At 43.4% G+C, this 26,604-nt stretch overlaps 1 protein-coding gene across 1 annotated transcript in view; it reads left to right on the top strand.

Moving 5' to 3' along the window:
* Positions 1–533: 533 nt before the first annotated feature.
* Positions 534–26,604, top strand: part of ITGA9 (integrin subunit alpha 9) — a 299,826-nt gene continuing 273,755 nt past the window's right edge. Inside the window, exons 1-4 of the mRNA XM_038393132.2 lie at positions 534–1,034; positions 11,762–11,889; positions 13,687–13,793; positions 19,789–19,912. Coding sequence (XP_038249060.1) covers positions 856–1,034; positions 11,762–11,889; positions 13,687–13,793; positions 19,789–19,912 — 538 coding nt within the window. The 5' untranslated portion in view covers positions 534–855. The remainder of the gene's footprint in view (positions 1,035–11,761; positions 11,890–13,686; positions 13,794–19,788; positions 19,913–26,604) is intronic.

Here is a 26,604-nt window from a genome sequence, read left to right as displayed (position 1 = left end):
AAGTCACCGGGCTGCTTGTTGCTTCAGTCCCCCCCCCCCCCCTTTGTAAAGCCGAGTGAATGTGGCCACCGCACGGGAGTGTTGAGCCAATAGGTCTACCCGAAGATTAAACGTGCTTTCGAATTGTCCAGCATTGTTGTTAATGAAACAACGGAGGGAGGGAGGGAGCCGGCTGTTGAGTGTAATTCCTGGATAGGGAGACCTACAACGTGTTTGGGGCGCGGAGGGCCGAAGTACATAGTGCATCTGGATGTACAGAACACGTGATAACGCAAACTCCAGAAGGAGCAGTGGGAAATCATTCCCCTGAAGGGGAAGCTTTTGCGCATGAAGGGGGAAAGTGTGTGTGTGTGTGTGTGAGAGAGAGAGGGGGAGGGGGAGAGCATTTCCGTGGGTCCCCTCACCAACGGGATCCATCCCCTCAGCTCGCGAAGGTGCCGCGCTGCTGAGAACAGGAGCCCGGGCTGCGGCCGCTAGAGGGCGCCGCCGCTGCAGTTTTGGGGCCGGCGCTGTCCCGGGCAGGGGAGCGCCGCTTCCACTCCCTGCGCCCCGGGGATTGGAGCGAGCTTGGAGCTTCTCGGCGAGGCGGCCACAAAAGTCCCTGGCCGCGGCAGGACTGAGTCAGAATCCCTGGCTGCAGCCCACCCAGCCCCCTCTGCTGCAGGCTGCAGCCGGACCGCGCGGCGCTTTCCGGAGCTCCTGGGACTCCGCGGGCTGGGGCTGGGGCTGGTTGGTGTAAGCTCGGTTCAGCCCCGGCTTAACGCCCCGCACCCCGGGCTGCCTGCGGTGGGGGGGGGGGCAGGCGCTGGATTTCCCCGGGACACAGGCGCTCCCCGCCTCGTCCCGTCCCGCAGGATGCCTGGACCCCCGGGGAAGCTCAAGCGGAGTTGGTTTAAAGTGCTGGTGGGCTTGACAGCAGTGGCCTTGGCTTATTCCTACAACGTGGACCTGGATCACCCCGTGGTCTATCAGGGGCCCAATGGCTCCTTCTTTGGATACTCGGTGCTGGAGCATTACTACGATAATACCCGCTGGTGAGTAGGGCCGGGGCTGGCTCTGTGGCGGGGAGCTGCTGCTGGGGCTTGAGCTGCACGTGAAGGTGTCACTTCCAAGTGGCGCTGGCACCCCTCGGCCCCCTCCCCTCCGGCCTCCTGCCCCGACCTTTTCACAGCCCCCTGCTCCAAGCCAGGTGGAGTCCATTTCTTCTCTCCCCGCTCCCCAGTAGATATTTCCGGCTATTGCAGCTGTCTCGAGGTATTTCTGTGACCACTCGGATAAGGGCGATTTTAATTGCCTGGTTGAAACAGGGCAGCAAAATCCTTGGTGGCAAGAAGGGAGAGACATTGCAGTGTCTTTAAGCCATGATTTGAGGACTTCAGTAACTGCAGCCAGAGGCTAGGGGGCTGTTGCAGGAGTGGGTGGGCGAGGTTCTGTGGCCTGCAATGTGCCGGAGGTCAGACTAGATGATTATGATGGTCCCTCCTGGCCTTAAAGTCTATGAGACTAATGCCCTGCTGGAGGGGGCTCCCTTCCCCAAAGCCCTGTGCCTTGGCAGATCTGGAGGGCCTTTATCCTTTCTCTTTCCCGGCAGCATCCAGAGGAGCCTGCTGCAGGGGGAATGTCCCCTATAGTAAAATGGTCTTGCAGTTGGTTTGTGGGATATATTGGCCTTTAAATGGTCTTCTCCTCCATTTCCCAAGTGTCATGAAGTGTCATCTCAACTCACCATGGAGGCTAAACTCTCGTTCAGTAAGACGATTACTAGTAATTTTCAGTTAAATATATTGCTTTCCTGCAGACACTTTACTGCAGACACTGTAGCTGCCATGCCTAGTCAGAACAAGACTGGATGGGATATGCTGTATTTCTTCTTAGAGCACAGTCACTAGTGTGTGTGTGGGGGGGCTTCTTCTGAGAAGTAGTGAAGGCTGATTTAACTTGGCATGGACTATCTTACTGATAAAGATTAATGGTGGGATAGAAGTTCAGGGTGAAATTCTGGCTTTTGAAGTCAAAAGTCCCACAGGCTTCAGTGGGGCCAGGATTTCACCTTAAATATTTAGAAACTCTCTGGCTTCAGACAGGACAATGTCCAGTCTCCAGATATCCTGTTTCAGTTAAGATACCAGTTTAAAATCCCATGCTACAGTAAGAGGGAGCATCCTTCTCCTTCCGGCATTAAACTTCACTTTGTTCCTCCTGCAATTGGATTGACCCAGAAAAAAAGGAGCTAAACTACAGTTGCTGCTGTCAAGGGTGTGTTTATTACTGCTAGTAGCTTTTTCCACTGCCTGTTGCTGGAAATTGGGAGAGTACTGCAGGATCAGCTGTTCTGATTCCACCACACCCACTGATTTAAGGCTGTGAGTGTCAACCAACATGATTGTCAGAGAATCAGAATAATGGCCTGTTGTCTTCCTAGACACATTCTAGAGAAGAAGTTTTTAAACTAAGAATTAGTGTTTAAAAAAAGTTGTAGTTGGACACGTTTACGTCTGCATTTCAACCTTTGCTGAGTAATCTGTCCAACAGAACAGCACACAGAATCTGGCAGCGCCTTCAGTACCTTTCAGCGGGTACTAAGTAAGCAGGCAGTGATTTTTTTTTCACAGCAATGAGGAGGAATTTAATCCTGGCTTTAATCTCCTTTTTTTTTTTTTTTTTTTTTTTTAAATGGCAGAAATGCTGCCTCTTACTGTGGTTTGGGAACAGCACTGGAGGTGACATGTTTGTTTAAATCTCCAATATAACTGAGGCCAGCTAATGTGTACTTAGACTGCATTATGGTAATAAAGCAATTTTGCTCTGCCTTGGATGCAGTCTGATGGAAGAAGTTTGTGTACTTCCTGGAAAAGCAACAGAGGCACAAACTACCATTTAGAAATAAGCGAGGTTTGAACTTAAGAAGGGCCACTCAATATAACCAAATCTTCTAGCCAGGTATTAGCTTGTAAGTAGTCCAAGGTGATATGTTCTGTGGTTTCAATTCAGTTACAGGTATAGGACACTGAGGAAAGATCTCTTCCCATAGAATCTATTTATTAAGTCCATCTGTTGCCCCGAGTTCAAATGCTGCCACAAAAAGGAAATGCAGCCCTGTGGTTCTCTGTTTCCACAAGCCGCAGATTGGGATTCTATCATACTGTAGTCCACAAAGGGAGTGCTTCAGACTGGTGGTTACTCTAGTGAACAGTTGCTGCTGGAACATGCAGGATATGTACTTGGAGAAGTAAATGAAATGTGTGTGCGGTGTTGAATTGGCACTTCCTCCCCTGCAGGTGCATTCTTAAGTAAACCAGGCATCCATGGGGATTAACTGCAACTGCTAAAACCCTAATCAATTAGTGCCTTTTTATACCGACACACAGTTGTTGCCGGCCCTGGTGACATTCTGAACCTAGTAGGTAATTGGGGGACACCCTGTACTAGAGGCATCACTTCAGAAAAATTCAAGGGGAGAGGGGATGGTCAAAGTTGGATCAGCATATAGAACATTGTGTGATAGTTTTTCCTGAAAGTCCGGGGATAGGGGAAGTAAAGACATAATGGAGCATATAAGGCTTATGAAAAGTTCAGGGGTTGCTCCATAGCCCGAGGCATATATCCCTTTTCTGCAGTGCAAAACTGCCAGTAGTGTTTAGTCCTTTATGTAATCCCCTTCTTTGCAGGAAATATTTAAAAGTTCATCTCCTTGATGGCAAATTCATGTGATATGAAATAGGATAGGTCATGATGCGTTAAATGGGAAAACTTTTAGTAGCAGTGGTCGCCATGGTGTGAACAGTAGAGCATTGATAGGTTTGATCTGTTTGCGAAGAGGAGTTACTTGAATTCCATATACAAGTAACTTATCAGAATGATTAGAGCGGTTTGCAGATGGCGGGGGGAGGGTAAGAAGGGGGCATCTTCTATGTTTGTATAGAATTTTTAGAAGGAAGGAAGGTGTATTTTGAATGATAAATAAGCATAGAACATCTGTATGCATCTCATAAAACTATCTAAACTGACTAGTTTACTATTTTTCTACTGCTCTCTCTCTATTTGCATCAGGGGCTCTGTTAGAATTAAACAGGGTCCTTTTAAGTGGACCTAGCCGATGTCACTTTTAATGTGCATAGGAACAGTAAATACCAGTAAACAGTCCACAAAGCTTCTCGTTATCTCCATCTCTTAGATATGGACAGATTACTTAGCTGTTGATTTGGGAACTGTAGCACACTGTGGATTAAATAAATGTATTCTGCCTTGGTTTTAGCCCCTTAAAATGAAGTTCTTTCACACTCTTTGGGTCACAAATACTTGTATGCTTTGCCTTTCTGCGTGGTGACTTTCAATGGAGCATTCCTTATTAAATATCAGTAAGTATCAAGAAAGAAGCAAGTGATTGGAAAAGAAAAGAAACCCCTCACTTTAAAATGATGCTAATCTTATCACACAAACCAACAAAAGATAAGAAAAGCAAAATTGAAAATTACTTATTGTCCTTAACTCACATTGATGGGGAACATACAATAACATGAATTAAGTGCCAGTCTAAAGGAATGCTGTTGAGATGAAATAATATAATTTCTTGCTTGTGTGTGGGTAACAGTGGCTCAGATTGTGAAAACTGATGTAAACAAAAAAATGTTTTCTCATTTCACTCTGCTTGGGAAATGAAGCAAGGCTGGTAGTTTCACTTCCTGCTTCTCCTGCACTAACAAAAAAAATACCGGGTAGGTTTTGGTTAATAACACTGCAGAGGGATGTCAGTCTACAGAAAAATTTTCATTTAAAGTAAAAGTTTCCTGCAGACTTTTTGTGGCACACAAATGTCCTGACAACCATATCTGATGTATGAGGGCATATTAAATATTACGAGAGGCCATAGCCCCATCAACCCGGGTTATGACCTAATTTGAAAGACCATTCTTCTTGGTGTAATTCTATTATTCTTGAAATATCTAGTCGCTGTTATCGTTTAGCACGATTTTTAGAAAATTGCCCACACACCTTGAACATGCCTGACTGATACACCAAGATGGAGGTCTGGCAAAGCTGGAAAAGATTTAATATACACTGCAAGAAAAGAAATTTGGCATTTGCTCTTGAACCTTTATAATTAATACATATGTTAAGATCATGGTGTTACATGTATTAGGCTGGATTCAGCAAAGATGATGCAGGAAAGTTACCACCACTATCCTCCTCCATATGGCTTATAGGCACCTTGTAAATCTTATGAAGTTACATTTGTAGGAGCTGCATCTCCAGTCTCTGCCTGCTTTTGGTCATCCTCTCTCCGCGTTTTGGGCTGCTGTTGCTTCTCACATGCTACTGTCCCCACTAAGGAAAAGTTGCAGCCACTCTGCACCATCTGCAACCCGCTCCGCCCAATGCAAATCCCACCAGCAGGGTTTATATTGGCTTAAACCGCCACTGATTCTAGTCAAATGTATCATTGTTTACAGTGCTTCTTTTGGTATGACTTAAGATTTTCAAAAGCAACTAGTGATTTGGGATGCCCTCATTTTTGGGTGCTCAAGTTAAGACACCAAAAAGGCCCCTCATTTTCAAAAGCGCTTGTTGAAAATTCAGGCCCCCTTGAGATGTCAAGCTGGATGCCCAAAAATGAAGTCACCCTAAATCACTAGAGACTTTTAAAATTTTGATCATGTGTCATATAGAATTACCTCCAATGAACTGTCCCTTCCCTGTCCCCAGTTTTTATTAAATAGTTTGAACTGAAAAGGATAGTCAGTTTAGTTCAGGATAAAAATGCGTTCTGTAATATAAAACAGTTACAAGGCCCTTAATCTGGTCCTGTCATAAAAGTCCCTTTAATGAAGTGCATTACACCCATGAGGCTGTCCCCCATGTGCTAATATCTTTATACATTTTTGCCAATTCGTAAACCACCAGCCTATATTATGTCCCTGCAATCTGGGCTTGGGCTGTCCTTCCCCTCCACCCCAATCCCTCACCTGGAGATGGTGGAGCTCCAGCTGTCAGCTTTGGGGTGGCAGCAGCAAGGGGCACTAAATCTGCTGCAAAAAGTGATATTGATAAATATCACTTTTCACATAGCCTCCCTTACTTATGTGCTGCTGGCACAGCACTGCCTTCAGAGCTGGGCGCCCTGTCCAGCAGCCTCTGCTCTCCCCTCTGCCTTCAGAGGAGGGTGGCGAGGGGTGGGGGCGTAAAAGACAACAGACACAAAGAAGGGGGGACAGATCAAATAAGTTTGGGAACCACTGATCTAAAGTATCATTGATATATATAAATATTAAACAAGATCAAATTTAGGAAAATGGTTTGGATTAAAGTTTGTGCACCAATTGTGAACCCAGAACAAATGTGTATGACCAAGTTTACTCTCTCTATCCACCTCTATATACATACACACTCTCTCTCTCTCTCTTTCTCTGTGTAATGGAATTTGGCTATGGCTCCTTCACTAGAATGGCATGAAAAATTATTTGCAATAAAAGGAACGTACTGTTGATTGTACTGAGATTTCCTCTTTGGAGTTATTTTTACATGATTTCAAGATTCATGATTTCAAGATTCTTTTCCTTTCAAGGAAAAGAATTTTTCTTCATCACATGTTCTCAGGTTATTGTATTTTCTGATGTCTCTTGTTTTGATTTTTTGAGGATTTTTTGAGTACAAGTTTTGAAAGATTTACACAGTTCCTCCTCATTACTGTTCTCAACTGAGCAAGTAACCAGGTGATTAGCTGCTGTTTCATTTGGAGCCTAGACAAGCACGCATGCTCCTAGCCTTCAGCTATAGTTTTGAAGCTTGGAATAAATCTCAGAAAATAGGAAAAATAAGTATTTTATGCTGATTTTTTTTAATTTTTGGAGAAATATTACAAGAAACAATAACTTGACCCTTACAAAAACTTTAATGATCTAACATGAATCCCTAGCCAATTCTTTTTATTTTAAAAATCCTTTTATAATTCCCTTTTCTCCCCCTTCCTCGTCTTCCTTTCTCTCTCTGCCAATTTAACGTGGTGTAATAGCCTCATCCTTCCTGGCAGCATGGCCTGGCACGTCTAGGCAGTCTAGTTCCATGGCTACTGACTGAGAGCTGTTATCACTGGAATGACCTTCTATTTTTGTGCTTTTATGTCATTTGTTGCTTCCTGCTCTTAACCGCAGACTGTGGTTATCTGAAACATGCAGGGTGGTGTTACATCTGATGGTTGATTTGATATATTGTTGTTCATACATGACTTAGTATCCCGAGAATCTTTTTATGTGATCCAGAATGAAATAGGGGAGGAGACCCACATGAAGGAAGAGTGTCCTGTTTGTCTTGGTGTATTGCCTGGACAGACCACAAACACTGAACTGCGAGCTGCTGTTGGGGCTCTGGAAAGGCAGTACTGATTTGGTGCTATAGTTGCAGGTTGTCCAGCAGTGGCTTCTGAATTACTGCCCACTCACTTAAGACCCTGCATTCAGTGGATTTACCTATTGAATAGATGAACCAATTGAATATTCTTCCCTAAACGTATTGGGGGGCGGGAGGAAGCCTTTGACCAGGAGGAATCAAACTGGAATCCTTGGATGCATGTGCCCTGTTGCTGCTGCTTATTTTAATCTATTGTGATATAGGAGGCAATTTAAAGATGTTTCATCTCTGCCACTTAAAATTACTGTGAGGTGCAGAGGACTTGCAGCGTTTGAGTTATGGCTGTCTAATTGGTGCTGGCACGCTGGAGACGGATTCTAATGCGTTTGGCATCTTTCCGTGCCATTGGGACCACTCAGTGCTTCTTTGTGCATTGTACTTCCAGCTAGATACAGCGCTTTGATTTCTGAAACTGTTTATCCTTAGGGCTGTTCAGCAGCAAGGTGGCGGTTACTCCCTGTGGGAGGTAAACATAACGCAGGTGCAAATGAGAGTGAGATCATGAAAAAAGGATATATAGCCTCATTGCCTACTGGCTAGTTCTCAACACTGTCATTCTGGAAATTGGCATCTCCAATAAGAGAGGATCTCGCATCTGATTCCTCCAGACATAGCCAGTAACGGGTTGGTAGGCTCCAAGAGATTTGTGTTCATCTTGGTCAGAGGTGGCTGTGATAGGCTGTCCTGAAGATTGGTTTGAAAGGAGTAATGGGGAAGTTCCTTTGGGCTCCAACATGAATACTGTGTAGTAATGGGCAAGACTCCACAAGGTCCCATAACCCCTCACGGGTGGATTCTGATTCTTGTAGGAATAGTAAAGTCACTCCGAGAAGTCACCCCCACAATTAGGAACCTCCCCTCCCCCATAATGAAACCAAAACGTGCTACTTGAACCTTGTTTTCCTGCAACAAAATTAAAACAAAATCCCTTCAACAGCGGTGGTGGGGGAGAACTGGTGTGTGTCTGTTCGAGAGTCAGGCACGGTGCTATGGTGAGGTGTAGTTGTAATGCCTAAATTGATAGACCCCCAACAACGGAAGGCTTTTAATCCTTCCCTTTGTTTCCTCTTCTTTTTTTGTTACATCTGCCTTCTTGAATTCTTGTACTAGAATTGAGATGGTCACAAAATATTGACTCAGACTCGAAGGCAACTGTACGCGTAGAGTTGTTTCTTTCTCTCGCTGGGCTTCGCTTTCCAATGTACCTTTGTGTAGTCAGTCAGAGGGCTCCCAGAAACGTCCTGCAGAATGTTGTGGTTGTGACGAGAGCCCATGCCAATGCGTAGCTCTTTTGCAAACATCTGACCACATTGTGACTGTTTTGGCTTGGGGAATGGAACTGCCCTGCTTAAAATCTGAACCGTGCTGCAAAATCATGCTATGCCACTAAATTAGACTATTTAAATCCAAGTTGGTTAAATTGGTTGGGAGATGTTGGAAGGCTGCCTGGCTATAGCAAAGAAATGAACAAGGTTATTCTTTTATGGGCTGTTTACATATTCACTATGTTTAGGCTGGGGCAGGATGAAGGAGTCCATAGTACTGAAATGCTAGATTACCACATTTTACTTCTGGAAAAATTTAAATATGTACAGTATGCTTTGGGAGAAACTTTCAAGCATTTTATTCTGAGTTCAGGGAACTTTCACCAGTCCCAGTAATAACTTAACTGGATTAACTACTGACATGCATCACATGCTGTGTGTGTTTGTTGCCTGGTTTTTGCCTCATCAGATAGTTTTAGTATCTAGTTGTGTTTTTGGAGATATATCATCTTTCAAAAACATAGCTGAATGCATATTTTCTCAAGATCAATTTGAACATAGAATCAATGTGTGGAATCCTGCTCACACAGTTCAGTATTATTCACCCCACCCCCCGCTGAGCTTTTTAAAGAAAGATTAATGATTCTTTATAAATTAAGCTCCTAGATCTTTTTGAGCATTATTGAGTCAAATTCACTTCTGTTGTAAGATGGGCATGGCTCCACTGGAGTTGCACCTCTTAAATCAGAACTGAATGTGGTTTACTGTAGCTTATTGTAATAGCTGATCTTAGAAACACTTTCTTGACACTTGCAATTTAAACCATTCCTCCTTAAGCTAGCAATATCCCCCCCTTTGTTTATTTTGTTAGACCTCGTGAATGTCAATAAGTGAATGACATTCATTCATCGCCTGTGTAAATGAGATGATTGGCATTCTGATTTCAGCCTGCCTGCCTGTTGAGATTTCCATTTGGGGCTATTATTTCAGGCTCCCCTGTGCTTGGTCCCCAACGGGTGAAGGCTTTGTAGCTTTCAGCAATTTAGTTTCAGGCATTAATTTTTCTCACTTGTGAAAACATGACGTGCATTATAGAGTGCAGCCCCCTGCCAAACTCCTGTGATACTACAGCTTAGCCCATGATACTGGGAGAAAATGATCCCTTTAATATGGATTTCTTTCCCTCTAAATTTCTCTCAAATGTCAGGGCACGTTTTTGTCACATCAGCCAATACAGCACGTTAAAGCTATGAGGAAAACTTATTGCCCAAGTCATTTCTTAGTATAGCATAGATTCCTGATTATAGCTCCCTCTGATAACATAACACTCCCTGCTTGTCCTTCCCAGATAGGTGGAATTGAGATTTCAATGGTTTTTCCTCCATGTTCTTACACTGAGTCTGGTAGGGAGTAGGAGGGGATAGGACGTAGAGGTTGGTAAGTAGGATGAGCGAAAGTCACTGAAAACCAGCAATATCCCTGTTTTCTAGGCCTGTATTGAGATCTCTGTCCATTTTTACATGATGTGGCCCATATTTAACACAGTGTAGCTTTTTAGCCCTCTCTAATGGCTGGACTGTGAATAGACTCCTAATGCCTCTAAGATGATAGACCTGATTTGTTAGCTCAAGCAATAGAAGCACATGCTTTTCGAATCAGTGGTCTTGGGTTCAATCCCCACAGACCACCTGACCAGGGATATTGTTGCATACAAAAGCCAGTGATTTTTGTCTGGATTTTGTATCCCCCTGTGGACTGGCCTTCTTAAGGGTCAGCGGATCCAAACTGATAGCAAATTGACTAGGCACATGTGCCATATACCTTGTGAGGGCAGGTGTTAGATCTTCGGTGGTCCCCCCTCCCCCATCAAACCCTCTCTCTCATTCTGCTCAACTCAGGACATGTCTACACTTAAAACACTGCATTGGCACAGCTGCAGCTCTTTAATGAAGACCCTCTAAACCAATGGGAGAGAACTCTTTTGTTAATCCACCTCTTCAGAGGCGGTAGCTATGCTGGGAGGAGAAGCTATCCCGCCAACATAGTGCTGTCTACGTGGGGGATTAAGTTGGTATAACTACATTGCTCAGGGGTGTGGGTTTTTCTCATCCCTGAGCAATGTAGTTCTACTGATATAGGAATGTAGTGTAGATCAGCCCTCCTCCCTGGCACATGAGTTCAAATTTACAAGATGGAAGGAAGAAGTGGGAAGGGCGGTTGCTTGGATGAGGAAATGACAGAGTTGGCTCATGTTACAAATACTCGCATAGTCATCTGATTCTTGCCAAAACATCCCCTCCCTGCACTCTTCGCACTCATGATGGCAGGTGGTCCATTTTTTTCATGTTCCCTATTGATGATAATATAAAATTGTCAGCTAAGCTGTGGTCCTCATGAGTCATTTGGATCATTAAATTGGAGCATTGATTTAATATGGTTTGATCACTTTCTTTCAGGAAGGAGTTCACACCTACAATGACAGCTGCTGTTGATTTGGCACTTCCCCAAGATGCTAGTTTCTCTCACACAGTATCAATAATATAGATCCAGTCTTTGCAGCCTTATCTCTAAACTGTTGGTGGCAACACATCATGCAATAATTCTGGATTTCTGAAGGAACCCTCGTAAGATAAGATGCCTTGAGCTTCAGGGATTGGGATGCCTTCGGGTTCTGATCAACCATATTGGTCTGTGTTTTGATGAACAGAACGTAGCTTTCTTCCCTTTGTGGCCATTCATTTTGGGGTATTGTGGATTTGGAGCTGACAGGATTGTGGTTAGAACCTAAAGAAATTGGATGCAGCTGCTGTTCTCCGTCCTAAAACTTTCCTAAATTGCTTATTTGGGGGTGAAGAATTGCTTCAAATGTGTTCTGCTTCAGATGGAAATTTAGCTTGTTTAAGGAATTCCTGGATTCCATGAAGGAAAATGCCTTTACTGTGTCTGTTTTCATTTTGTGCATCATTGTGTCATTTTACCAGGCCATCAGAAGAAGTCCTCTTGCCAAAGGTGCACTGGCAATGTCAGTAGTTGTTTTCTTTTTTTCCCCCCTCCTGAAATTAACTACTACCTACTTTGCTTTTGGTTTCCAGGGTCCTGGTCGGTGCCCCAAAGGCAGATTCTAAATACAGTGCCTCTATTAAGTCCCCAGGAGCTGTCTTTAAATGTCGAGTCCACACCAATCCTGAGAGGAGGTGCACAGAGCTGGATATGGGTAGAGGTGGGTAACTCTAAGACTTTTTTACTTACCAGTGACTGAAAGTCCTCGCAGATATCTTAGGGCCTGATCCGATATCCCTTGAAATCATTGGAAAGACTCCCATCAACTTCAGTGGGCTTTATATCAGACTCTAGGGCGCACAGGTATAGCACTAGGAACTTGATCCCATTGAAGTCCAGTGGTGAAGCTCCCATTTATTCTAAATGGTTCAGGATTATGTCCTACCTGAGGACTGGAAGCAATATGTTCTTGATGGAGGTCTCTGAATGCAGTCTGTGCTCTCTCTGGGCCACTGCATAAGGCTAATCTTTTTGGTCAAGCTTTTTCCAAATGAATCTAAACCAGGCTGTTGTCTTTTCCTTACCTGCTTTGGTCTCTTTAGTTTCTGGAGAGGGATCGTTAGAATTGCTGCTCATTTTGAGCAGTTCATTGATTTTGTGTGATTTCCCCTCCCCCCCACATTTGAAGGGTGAATTATATACTGTGTTATAAACAGAGTAATGTGTGTGTGTTCACTGATGGAATAATAACTTTGATTTCTCCTACTTGCTTCTTATGCAAAAGAAAACAAAAACACATCAATGAGAGTAGTTTGTTGTTGCACATGATCAGGACTAAGGTCCCATCGTACAAGATGCTGGTCAAACATATGCTGAGAAATGGTCCCCTTCCAGGGCTCCCACACTGAGGCCCTGATCCTATGATCTATTCCTTGGGAATGGGTCTTTATGAAGAATGATACATGTTTGATCTCTGTTGGTGAAAAAGAGTTCATAGTAGTATTGCTGTGTTTTTGCTGACATGTTTTATTTTAACATCACTGTATGAACTTTTTCCTGACATCGGAATCAGAGTATGCTCCATTATACGTTAATATTGAGGCTATGTCTATGCTGATGGCGGTGTGTAGAGTACATACATTGCACATCCCCTAGCAGTGTAGACATGCGGTAGACATTCATGCCAGAACCCTAGGGTATGTATCCTACACTGCTCTCTACATGCCCAAGCAGTGCTTCCCAGGTCTATGCTGCAATTTTTAGCACTGTAATATCCCACTGCCTCCCTGCTGCTGGAGCCTTTCCCCGCTGCTTCCTCTGTGTCAGAGCCTTTCACTGTTAAGTGTAGCAGCCCACTGCAGTGTGGATGCAACCCGCTTTACACTGAAGCGTATTGCTACACGCACCCTATACGCTGATGCAAGTGTAGATAACGCCTTGGTGAAAGAGGGTTTTTTGGTAGGTTAAGTTTTGTTTTTATCAATAAAATTCTACTTAATTCTACATGTATGTGTTCGCAAATATCTGTCTATATATTTAGTTTTGCTAAAACAAACACTCATTCCCCCCACTCCTTGACACTACAGTAAGATGAGTTAATGGACGTAATGACAGATCATAGAAAGAAAGAAAGTTGAGCCCATATTTTTTAAAAATGCCAAAGTCCCGTTTTCTAAAGCCCTTGTGAAAATGTTACTCTGCCAACACTTAAGTATTTTCCCCGTGGACTTCAGTGGGACTGATGATGTGTCTGAAGATAATGCACATGCTGAAAGGTTCACTGTCTTGAGCCCTTAGATTTTAAACTCTTTGGAACATGGACTGTCTTTTATAGTGTGTTTGTACAGCACCCAGCACAAGGGGGCTCTCATCCTGGGCCCTATCCTAATACGTATGAGAAATAATAGTGAGAGATGGGAAAGAGCGGTTCGATCAGCTAGTCTATCTCTTACAAGGGCACATTATAGATATTTAAAAAACTAAATGCATCCTCCTCCCTGTCCCTCCCTCTTTTAAGGCAATACTCGGGGCACGCTCTGTGGAAAGACCTGTAAGGAGGATAGAGATGATGAATGGATGGGCGTAAGCCTGGCTAGGCAGCCCAAGGCTGACGGAAGTGTGCTGGTAAGTCCACCCTTTCCCTTGATTTCAGTAGAGTGATAACTGCTGTGCTGACACTAATGCTGAACATGTTGGGATTAATGTCTTCGCTAGTGACTGACAGAGTCCAGGTTTACGAGCAGTGAACTCTCTAGTCCCTTCCTTGAAGTGGATAGAAAAATGAGCCCCAGTCAGAAACATACTGAGAGAAGGAAGACTTCAAAGCAGTAGCACCTTACTTGTCACCTAAGGGGCTTCCTCTTATATTTCTGAGTGTTTAGGCCTTTTGAACAGAATGAATGGAACTTTGTTTTTTCTCTGACTGCGTCTGTTAGTTCATTTGTTTTACAGATTGTCTGTGTGGGAAGCAGGGCATAAGTCAATGAATATAGTGTGTGTGTGTGTTGTGTCAGAACTTGTAAAAAATGTCAGATTAAGGTATGCAGCTAAATTCTGCTATTGGATGTGTGCATGAATCTTCCATTAATGAGGTAGCAGACATGGGAGTCAAGGTCACTTGTTTGTTCATCTTTGGGGTAGAGTTAACAGGCAAATATTGAGACCCATGGGAGTTGATGTGCATGTTTGTTAAAGCGAAAAATTTGATCCTAAGGATGTGGAATTTATCTTCACAGGACAATATTTTAAATTATGTGAACCTTCAAATAAATCACAGAGAAAGATGGGCAAATACTGCAAAAAAAAAGTCTGTAAATATTTGACATTTTAAAATGACTTTGATTACTGTGTTTGCTCCTCCCTTGGGTTTGCTCTTAGTGAGTAGTCTAGCAAACTAACATGCAGGAATGTTCATTGAAACAGCAAGATTTGAGAAAATATTGCTGAATATTTGTGAAAAATGAATGTCAAGATTGTACTTGAGAGCCTCCGACAGAAACCTTTTTCTAAACTAATCCAATCACAAAACAGTAACCTGCCATGTGACCTATGTTTCCAATCAAATTTGGAATACTAAGTATATGGAACAAATTGTCAACAAATATTTACCAGATTTTTTTGCACTATTCAGCCAGTTACTTTAAGCAAATCACAATCAACTTGTGGGCAGCTTGTGAACAGAAAAACCTGAAATTGATAGAATAAATTGTTACAGATTATTCTTCTGTATTCATGGGCATAGCAAGTTGGGGGGGGGGATATTTGTACAGGTTGTAAGATCCAGTCTTTGCCAAAAAAACTAGAGATTAAATGGGTTAGCTACGTTACTGGTTACTCTGAATCGGTTAGTTTTCCTCGTAACCAAAATGAAACTAAATAATTTAATATCTTTTTGTATATCCTATATTTGCATGGGCTCCCCAGGGTGCTAAGTGGTCTCATCTAACATTTGTGTGATACCATCTCCTATGAGCCAAGTAAGACTATTTAGTAATAGCAGATAGGTAAGGAGTCCTCAAAAACAGATATGTTTAAAAATAAATACATATCAAATCAACTTTTAAGACAGGAAAGTTAATACAAATATTCTGTATTATGCCACTGTGTGGTGCTGAACGTGGTCCATACCTGTGCAAGCCAATAGGATTGGAGGATGGTGCAGTCCTTTGCAGGAAGTACATCAGTATCTTGCATCCGATGAAGTGAGCTGTAGCTCACGAAAGCTTATGCTCAAATAAATTTGTTAGTCTCTAAGGTGCCACAAGTACTCCTTTTCTTTTTGCGAATACAGACTAACACGGCTGCTACTCTGAAACCTGTAAATTGGGACCTAAATTCCCATAGGCAGGATTTTGTACCACACATTGAAGTCAATGGAAACTGTGGCATTGACTTCAGTGTATGCAGTATCAGCCCCTCAAAGAGCCGCTGCCCTATTGGACCAAAGATAACTCTCTGTTTAGGATATGAAGACTAAATAGAGAAGCCTTTTATAACAAAGATATGATGACCATATTTGCCAAAGGAAAAACGGAACACTGTAAGGGGCTGGCCCAAGCCCTTCCCCGCCCCCCTCGGCCCCTGTGGGGCTGGCTGAAGCCCCCTCCCCATCCTGGGGCTGGCCTGAGCCGTGCACCCTAACTCCTCTCCCTGCATGGGGGGCAGGCAGGGCTTGTGTGAGCAGCGATGCACATACTAGATAGGGTGACCATATTTCCCAAAGGCTGGGCCTGGCATTGCTGCTTGCTTGAGCCCTGCATCCCGCTGTTCCCCCTCTCCCCCGCACGTTTCTCCGCATCCCGCTCTTTTGGACAAAAGTGGGTATTTGTCCCGTTTGTTCTTGCCAACTGATCAAGCAAACAGGACAAATGCCCACTTTTGCCAGAAAAGTTGGGACAGGGCTTAAAAAAGGGGACTATTCTGGCCAAAAAAGGACGTATGGTCACCCTAAACAAAGATAATCTGAAGACTGTAGCTAGACTAAAGTGTAAACTGGCCCAGCATACATCTTCCTGACCTTGGATCTCATCATGAGTCAATGTTAGCAGTAATCTGAGAGTTACGACAATACAACTTGGGTTGTCTGTTCTTTCCATATTAAAACTGTAAAATGCATTCTCTTTCTCTCATTAGAACCAGGGACAGTGCATTAACACTTGGAGATAAGACATGTCCCTTAATCTCACTCTTCCCAAATACCTGCCCCATTTATCATGTATCTCATTTTTCTCCAAAGCATTGCCATTTTTTCATTTTAAGTAGCCAGCTCACTGACGACTTTGAATCCTGCAGTATGGAAAATAAAATATATGCACATGGTAAATGGCAGAAGGGATTTCAGTCAGTTATTTGTGCACTTAAAAAATCCCTTGTTGGGCTCTACTCCTGCAGTGAACTCCACAGAGCCCTATTGACTTCATGAAGGACTGTTTGCAGGATCAGTGTCTTAGTTTGTAAACTCCTTAAGGCAAGACTTGTATTTCCTGCTGTATTGTCTACAGCATCAAGCTGACATTTAATAAACAACAACAAGGCAAGGTTGCATTCATATGCTCCATTTGTTTTGCATTTCTGTTGTGGTTCATTGCTGCACCACTTTTCCTTTGTATTATCCAGGTCCCCACAAATTTTGCCGTGCAATGAGACCAAAATGTATGACCTCAACTCTTGAATTTCACAACAATGTTCATTCTATTGCTATTCCCTCACCCTCTCTCAGCCTCTAGCTCATCGCTAAAAACACTCATTGATATGAAATTTGTTATGGTGATTTTCCAGGGTGGATTTTTCACTGTGATCTCCAACTGACCCATCTCAACTCGCAAGACTCAACTCCTGAGATGTTCAGGCTCTCTGGCTTGGAATTCCTTTCCCATCCATGGGCCAGTGAAGTGGGGAGCTTGTAGCCTGCTTCAGTGGCTCATCTTTCTGGCTTCCCAGGCCTCAGCTACACTGAACCATGCAGGGAGTGTGCACTGTAATTGAATTAAGTCCCTTTGGAGGGGCAAGCAGGAGTGCAAGAAGCAGCTAGAGGCAGGTCCTGGCATGGCTGGGGATCGCAAATGAAAAACAGCAGATTCCTTAATAAGAATGCCAATTCCATGGCATCTTGAAAAAATGCCAACTTCTACAGCCACAAAAACGAGGAGTCTGAGATGAATGGGGTAGACCATGCCTCTTAGAGCTATTGTTTCAGCCTCTCTGCAGACTCAGGCAGGCAACACTGCATCGCTTACACTCAGCTCATGTTTTAATACTTTGCTTCATACCCATAAACTCAAGTTTAAATAATGGAAAGCTGAGATTCTGGAGCAGAATTGTGGTATGGGACAAATTCTGCCACGGCTGAATCCACAGAGCCTGTGATTTTATAGAAAGGTTAAAAATCTCAAATAGAAACATAGGGTGGGAGCACTGGAAAAGGCTGGAGCAGCTCATATATACGAGTGAACAGAATATTTGTTCTTTTTTGTTTTCATTCATTCATGTGAAATGCTCATAGCTTTGCGAAGCTTTCAGCCCTCAGTCTGTTTTAAATATCCATGTTAAGCGGCAGCTACTTTTCTTTATCCCTCCCTCTTTCCTGCCCTCAGCATTTCACCTTAGCTCATTCCTGAGCAAGACCTGCTGCTGCTCTCCCCAATTTTCAGTCACTTGTGCTGCTTTGGAAGAGATTACTGGGTTAATGTATGCGAGTCATTGGCAGTTTTTGGGAGGTAAAAAAATAAGGGAATTTATAATATCACAACCCTTTATTTATCTTTCTATAACTTAAAAAACATATTCATTTTTTTCCTCCACAATTTATATCCGGAATAACTTTTTTGTTTTTCAAATCCATTCCTTTCCGTGACATTCTGTTCTCTGGTTTCATTGCTCAACTTGAATGTCAGCCTAGAGCTGTGTCTGTATGACACACTCTATGCAAATGTATATGGGTGTGTTTTTGCACTCCCAGTGCAAATGTTTCAGAAGAGAAACAATTTCCTGATCTCTCTGAAAGTAAATATGATGCGTTTTAAAAAAAAAAAAACTCTGACTAAAGAGTGCCTGGAGATTAAAATCACAACCAAGTTTGCTTAAAAGAACAAGTAATCAAGTTCAATAAGTTCTTTCTTATGAGCCTCCTAACATACATCTGGCTGTCAGAGTGCCATTATAAACAATCTTCATATAATGCATGTGTCTCTGTAACAAAGCTTTCCAGAGCTCCTTGAGCTCTTCATTATGCCTCTGTGTTAACTATCTCATCCAGTAAATACATGCATTTGGTTGAGTACTACAGATTAGAACAGCAATAAATATCACTTAAAGCTGATGATTCGGGAGAGCTCACTGTTGGTGGTGGTGGTCCATTCCATTAAAATGAAAAGAAAGCCATGGTGATTTTTAGTGCTTTTCTAGGGGTGAGAATGAGTCTTGACTCTGGTCCAGATTGAGTTTTGCTCTATCCATTCCCTGGTAGTTGGACAGGATGATGCGACTGTGCTTGTTTTATAATGCGTTCCTAGGAGCGTTCAGAGGCAACGTGCTCAGCACGGAGGTGATAAGATGGGCATCGGGATAGAGTGTCTTGCATCCTTCAACATTATGCTCTCCAGGCAAGTGCTGGTCTCCCAAAGGAAGTGCTGTTGTGTCCTCCTTGACTGGAAGGGTTGTGACTGGGATGTGAGGCTGACAGTGCAGTCAGGGGCGTCCGTTGGTTCTAACCGACACAAAGAGGATCCACGAGAATGAGCAGGCCACGCTTGTGATCCGTCTACGGGGCTGTGTCTGCGCTGCCTGCGGTGGAGTTATGCTGACTTACACCAGTTGGAGATACAAGTTCAAATTCAAAGCTCCTGCTGTTTCCCATTTCATTTCCTTTGATTCGAATGAGCTCTTTGGGGGTGAGGAGATGGTAATTCTGGGAGTGAAGGGGAGCTGGGGATGTGTAAGCCAGGTGTTTGTATTCTTTTATGCTGAGACTGCAAGGAGCACAGCGTCCTGGGTTGAGTGTCTTGGCTCTCGTTGTGGAGAGGTGATTGGGTTTTTCACCAGGAAGGGGAAGAGGGTGACAAGGTGGAGGGGGAAAATGGAATGTTAATTTTGTCCTGTCGTCCTTCTTAGTGATCCTTCCAATTTTAGCATTCCCTCCACCTCCTCCCCCACTTACTCCCATCTTATTCCTCTCCTTCGACCCCCCCCCCCACAGCTTTCTTTTCTTCCACTAGATTCTACCCAGTCTACCTTTGCTTAGAAAAGGTTCTCCTGATGTCACCTCCCTTCACCATGAGGCTCAAGGGATCTACTTGACACATTGCCTGGCACCAAAAGTGATAAGGGTCTTGAGATCTGCTGTCAGAGATGTCCCTGCTCAAAGAACACCCATATGTATGACATGGGTGGCTAGGAGGAGCTTTGAAATTTGGAATTTGTGGTGCCAACATTGCCAATGTCAAGTCTTAGCAGTGGAGGAACATGGCAATTGGAGTATCCTTTTTGTAGCAAAGGTGGGGTTCAGAGAACTAAGGAAGAGTTAGGTGGGGGAAAGGGAGAAAGATTGGGGTGGGTGTTTTTGATACAAAGAGGTGTCCTGCTGCCTCACATTTCGGTAACACATGTGATATGATCCATTTAGGCCTGTGCCCATCGCTGGAAAAACGTCTACTATGAGACAGAGTACATCCTCCCTCATGGTTTCTGCAATATCATCCCACCCAACCTCCAGTCCAATGGTCGAAAATTACTACCCTGCTATGAAGGTAAGGTGTTATTTCTCTGTCATTATGACAGAGTAGATTTTCCTGTTGTCTCCAAAAGTATCTATGATAAACCTTCATTAATACATTAAAAAAAAGTACTGCTGACTCAGGCATAATTTGGCAGAAGGACAATCTTGACTTTAAAAAAGGGGGTAAAGATGATAATTGGTTTCCATGAGTAACTGTGTGTGGCCATGCTTAACTGATAGAATAATAAACTTTTTTGGAACAATATCTTGAGAAAACCATCAACTCCCTTATCTGGATGTCACCAGGCATGTGACATGAGTACTGCCACTCTTACTTGTCTGCATGTTTGGCATTCTAGATTAATGGGAAATGATAACACCCATGTTTAAGAAATATTTTCAGTCTGACACTGTCATTTATAGGAAGGGAGAATTATTGCTTAAAGCCTAGATTTTAGGATACCAGTGTAACAAATTAGAATAAAGTTGCCTCTTTCAATTGCTGCTACTTTGAAAATGTCCAGCGGTGCATGCTATTTTTTTTTCAGTGCCTCTCAAAATATTGCTGTCATTCAAAATAGATCTGGAATGGCACTGAGAGTGAGAGGACTTGTTTCAGAGTTTTGAACAATAGACAACTTTACTCATTGTTTGAGCTCCAAGTCCTGGGTGCTTTAATTTTCTGGTTTATAAAAAGAATAGTCTTCCCTTGTGTGTTTTTGTACCTGAATTTATATCCAATTTCATTCTTCAAAGACTCCAAAAGACAGCCTTTCCTGAACCCAAAGCAATTAACCAATCCAGAATGCACAAGTATGTCATTAGGGAAGATGGGGGTATCTCCAAGCTTTTGCAATTATCCCTTTGAGAAACATTCAAGAAAACAGCTGCTTGGGTTTCCCAGGTTAGTCTTAATCATCTACGCTAGTAGTTCTCAAACTATGGGGGGGCCTCCCAATGGAGGCGCAGGAATGTGTCAAGGGAGGTGTGAGCTGCATGCATTTTTTTTTTTTTAAAGAGCTGGGGTTCATGCAGAAGGGCCGTGCATGCCTGGGAGGAAGGGATAAAGGGGACAGCCTGAGCTGCTTCTCTCTCCCTGCCCCAGGCCAATCCCTCACTGGGAGGCAGTGGGGCTCTGGCTGTCAGTCCCAGGGTCGCAGCAGCAGAGGCGGCGCAGAAGTAAGGGTGCCAATGGGGCACCAAGTCTGCTGTGAAAAATATTGACAAATATCACTTTGCCATCCTTACTTCTGTGCTGCTGCTGGCGCGGTGCAGCCTTCAGAGCTGGGTGCCCAACCAGCACCTGCTGCTCTCCGCTCTGCCTTCAGAGGTAGGTGGTGCTAAGGTGTGTGTGTGTGTGTGTGTGTGTGTGTGTGTGTGTGTGTGTGTGTGTAAATGACTACAGACACAAAGAAGGGAGGCTCGATCAAATAAGTTTGAGAACCACTGGTCTACACTAATCTTCCCTCCCGCTTCAAGGACTGAAAAAGCACATGGATTTGAAGGCCAAGATGGAGTGCAGTCTGATGTGAGCAAGACTTCACTACCTTTGATTTCCAATGTCAGGAGCAGCCGGTGACAGGCTGGCTGCTGACATTAGTAAGTGGGCGAGAGTTAACACAGTAGATGTCTGTCAGTTCCTCAGTTGCTAATGGATGTGTCTCTCACTGCTTTGGGTTTTGCTCCAAGCCTAGAGATTGTTCAGGCCCAGTACGTTGAAGACAAAGCTCATAACAAAACTGGCAAACTTAGATAAACTATATATTGCAGTGTGTATCTGGAGAATTGTCTAACCCACCATGTGCTCAGCTCTCATAGGCTGCACTGGAAACCCATGTAACCAGTCTCAAAAAATCTGTTCCATTCTGGGGACAGCAAACATTTGTGCTTTGAGCATCAGTAAAAGGTCCCAAAAATATTCATCTGAAACTTGTATGTTTTGATTCCATATTTAAACTCACTTCTTCACTTGATCTATAACAACATGTGAGGAAGCCATAAAACCTCCTATCCTGAATACTGTCCTCTTTTGTTTGCTTGTCTTCCTGTTGGCAGGATCAGGCCAAGACTATACTTAAGCAATGCATTGTAAATCTGCAATAATAACTTTTATTACCCCCCCTTTTCCACCCTCACCCCACACACAGAATCACTTGCAACGTTTCCTCTGAGCTCTTTTCACCACCCTTGTGTTCTTTTAAAAGCTGTCAGTCTGAAATAATTGGAGAGAGGCAGCTCCTGGAAGAGACAATTGCTTGTGCATCATGGCTTCAGAGTGAAATGGCTGCTAGTCTGACAGGCTATTTGCCAGGAATTGCTAGAAAATAGAAATATGTGGGCCCAGTATCTGCAAAGCGGCCAGTGGAAAATTGGCAGTTTTGGTGCACTATGCTATTGGCTTAATTTCATTGCATGCTAGAATGAAAATGGGAGGTTTGGGATTGATTTGTTTGTTCCACTGTCAGGCATCAAGTCACACAATATCACTGAGGATGACTGAGTTTGCTGCTTGTTTACCTCTGTGACTTTCAGGTTTCTATAAAGTAATTTGGCTTATTCTTCAAACACAAGGTGCTGTGATCAGTCACTGAAAGGATTAACTGGAACCCTCCCTTCCTGTGGTCTTAGTTTTTTCCCCTTAGCTCTTCAGAAAGTAAAGGAAAAAATCCTCCTTTTAGTGAAAATCTGGGTTAGGAACAGCACAGCCAAACTGAAGGAAAGAAATCAAAAGTTTGGTAGAAATAATACATGCACAATGTAATAATTAAAGTAGTTGGAGAATAAGAGCCTCTTCCCACAAACAGTTGCTGTTAGGTGCAGAGCTTGAAGCCAACAGGAATACTCACGGTCACAAGCACCGTTCCAAGTTATAATACTGCTTGTTTACCTCTATGACTTTCAGGTTTCTATAAAGTAATTTGGCTTATTCTTCAAACACAAGGTGCTGTGATCATTCACTGAAAGGATTAACTGGAACCCTCCCTTCCTGTGGTCTTAGTTTTTTCCCTTTAGCTCTTCAGAAAGTAAAGGAAAAAATCCTCCTTTTAGTGAAAATCTGGGTTAGGAACAGCAAAGCCAAACTGAAGGAAAGAAATCAAAAATTTGGTAGAAATAATACATGCACAATGTAATAATTAAAGTAGTTGGAGAATAAGAGCCTTTTCCCACAAACAGTTGCTGTTAGGTGCAGAGCTTGAAGCCAACAGGAATACTCACGGTCACAAGCACCGTTCCAAGTTATAATATGCATTTGCAAGATCAAGCCCTGGGACTTCAGTTATCTATAATTGGAACTGTATAAGATACAATTATATAGGCAGTGCAGTATTTGCCACATAAGCTATAATGAGAGGCATCTAACTGCTGTAAATGGAGCAGAAGTATAGTTAATGTATGCTATATATTTAGTAATGATTTGCCATATAATACAGATTCAGTAATTAAAAACAAAAGAGGAAATGGAAACTTCCTTACTGGAGGGCAGTAATGAAACAAGATAGTAGTCTCGATGCGTCTTATTCTTCTCCAGTCTCCCTGAAACAGCTGACAGAAGTCTGGAAGCTATTGAGAGCTAATGAGAGCAGCAGAAGGCCTGCTAGTTAAGTGGAATCTTTCTGGCTTGGAGCTAATCTGATTTGTATGAACTAAAGTGCTTTGTGGGGCACAAAGCTAAGACCTTCCAAGCTATACTCTGACTTGATTGTCCTTGCTTTTAATGGCTGCCAAATGTGGCCTACAAGGAAATTAGGAACCCAGCCATCCTGTCCCCCGACTCACTTAATGGGCAGAGATAAAGGGCTGCTGCTACTACAAGAGACAATTTAACAGAGGTGGGGACAGACAGATGAGCTGGTTTCCTACTTCTATGGTATAAGGATCAGAGGGACAGGGGGAGAGAGGTGGGAAACTTAAACAATAATTTCTGGTGGTTAAAGAATATAGGAACAGTACTTGCCCCCACCCAATCCATCCAGAGGAATAGAGAGATTTCCCCTTCGGGGACATAGAATGTCCCAGCCTATTACCAGTTTTCCGAGAGTTATACTCTGATCCCCTGGCTTTGTGGTATAAACTCAATACCGGGGGTTAGGCCACAAAGACAACTAGAATTTCCACCCAATGTGGTGAAATGCTGAAACACAGGGAAGAGGAGATTGGGATTAAATATGTTGTTTTTGGCTCCCAGTGCAAATGACTGAGAACACGTCACAGATGTCGGTGTTGCTTTAAACTCTTTATTGTGTGGTTTTTTTTGGTGGTGGTGGTGGGGGAGCTAATGCTTTTAAGCAATACTCTTGTTTTATTTGGTTTGGGGCAGAAGGGGTCAGTTCCTCATCCAGTTCCTCTCTTTTTAGTTGTGATTTGAAAGATAGAGGACTCCATCCTCCTCCTGGCTTTCTGATACACAGCAAACCGATCAGGGCTTATCTTTTCTTTTGTTTCTTGTTTTATCTTGTAAGTGTATTGATTGGCAGGAGGGGGATGGAGGCTTTTCAAAGGGGGCTTAGGTACTTGACTCCCATTGAAAATCAGCCTAATACTCTCCTTTGTGCCCTTTGACTATCTCCCCCTTAGTGAATTTATCTACTCATCGTTCATGCATTGAGCAAGCGGGCCCTGCCCAGCTCTGTAAATATTGATTAATTCTGTAGCACTATAAGGGTGCACCGTGCTTTACAGTTGAATGAGAGGCCTGTAGGTGCTTACAACCGAAGGGTCTGATCCTGCCAGCAGTTATTACTTCATGCGACTAGGAAGATGGACACAGGAGCAGGGGTTGGAACCAAGTTATCCCCCAACCTCCCAGCTATGGGATCATTGTCACGCTCTGTGGCCCAATGAGTATTTAATTATTTATAGAAAGTGGAACAGCTTCACCAGGAGAGTGAGAGAAACTCTGCCCAGAATACTGTCTAGCCTACTGATTAGGACACTCACCTGAAATGTGGGAGACCCGAGATCAAATCCATGCTCTAAATCAGGCTGAGTGGGGGTTTGAACTCAGGTCTCCTGTATCCTAGGTAAGTGCCCTAATCATTCTAGTATAAGGGGGGAGCACCAGTGTGTTCTCTTCTGATTTTGTGAACAGCACGTAAGTCCCTTGGTGACTATAGCGCACACTTTTTTTTTTTTTGTTCAAAACGATCCAGTGAATTCATGTCATAGTCACTAGTAGTTTCAGGTTGACCCAAAATTGCATTTTTAAGCAAATAAACTATTTGTCTGAAACCTTTCACCCAGCTCTAGTGACAAGTGTGCATTGAGGTGAGGGAAAGCACCCTGTCACATCAACTTTGTCATGCATTAAAAATGACATCATATTGTATCTGTCAACGTCTTTTGAAATCTTGAACCAGCAGTAGCAAGATCTTGTAGAGAGAACAAGGGAGGCGAATGCTAGATAAGCAGAGGGAGCAAGAGGGAAGCAGAGACACAAGATCTGTGAATACAGGAAAGAAATGTTGAGCTAGATCCTGGATGAAATGGGGAGGCATTGGAGCTTTCTGAGGATAACGGTATCATAACTGAGACTCTTTATTTGTGAGGAGGCAGGCAGTAGCATTCGGCACCTTCTGGAGTCTGAGATTTTGGGTGTGCGGAGACCATAGAGAAGGCAGTTTCAATGGTGGAGGCAAGAGGAGACGAAGGCTTCTACGAGGGTTTCAGCTACAGTGATCTCAAGGCAGTTGCATTTACTAACAGTGCTTTATGGGTGGTGACAGGCAGCAATTGCAGATGAGATGTGATGAGGGAAGGGTGACCTGCAGAAGAATGGCTTTGAGGTAAAGGCATTGGACTGGAAATTGGAAAACCTGGGTGCTAGTCTCGAGTCTGCCACTGACTTGTACTATAGAAGCCATATAGGGTATGTCTACGCTACAGCTGGAAGTGCATCTCCCAGTCTGGGTAGATACATGTGCTAGCTCTGTTTGAGCTAGAGCACTAAAAAGAGCAGTGTGGATGGTGTGGTCCAGGCAGAAGCATGGGCTACTCTTCTGCATGCAAGCTTGCCTGAGGTTGGGTGGCTAGCCCATTCCGCTACTTGTTCCATCATGTCCACACTGCTAATTTTAGCTGAAGTGGAGCTAGTGCATGTCTGTCTATGAGCTATGGGAAGCCTGCTCCCAGCTGTAGTGTAGACATACCTTAAAGTCTCCATGCTTCAGTTACCCTTCTGTCAAATGTGGCTAATACCACCTTACCTCACAGGATATTGAGGATAAGTTGATCTACGCATGTGAAAGTGCTAAGATAACACAATGATGGTGTGGGGGTACGATATAACTATGGGGGTAAGTAGAAGAGAGGACATGGCTCGGCGCACTGCAAGGCTACTGTTATGGAGTTGTCCAAATCAGTCCGGTTTTGAACCCACTTTATTTTTTTCCCATGTTATATTGTCAGAGATGTATTTAGTATTCATTCAAATTAGACTGCTATAATGCTCCCTTTCATTCACAACAGGCAGTATAACTAGGATGACCAGCTGTCCTGATTTTATAGGGACAGTCCCAATATTTTGGGCTTTTTCTTATATAGGCTCCTATTACCCCCAACCCTGTCCCGATTTTTCACACTTGCTATCTGGTCACCCTAAGTATAACAGCCTGCTGTGGTTATATACAAATTCAGAAATTACTTGACGAGATGAGTTCCCCAGTGCCCACTGATGTAAGGAGGGCATAACCAGTTATTTGTGTGAAATATAGGTTTACTGCTTGG

The sequence above is a fragment of the Dermochelys coriacea genome, chromosome 2 (assembly GCF_009764565.3).
Source record: "Dermochelys coriacea isolate rDerCor1 chromosome 2, rDerCor1.pri.v4, whole genome shotgun sequence".
Classification (NCBI taxonomy): Eukaryota; Metazoa; Chordata; order Testudines; family Dermochelyidae; genus Dermochelys; species Dermochelys coriacea.
The sequence above is the reverse complement of the archived record's forward strand: the minus strand, read 5'-3'. Positions and strand labels throughout refer to the sequence as shown.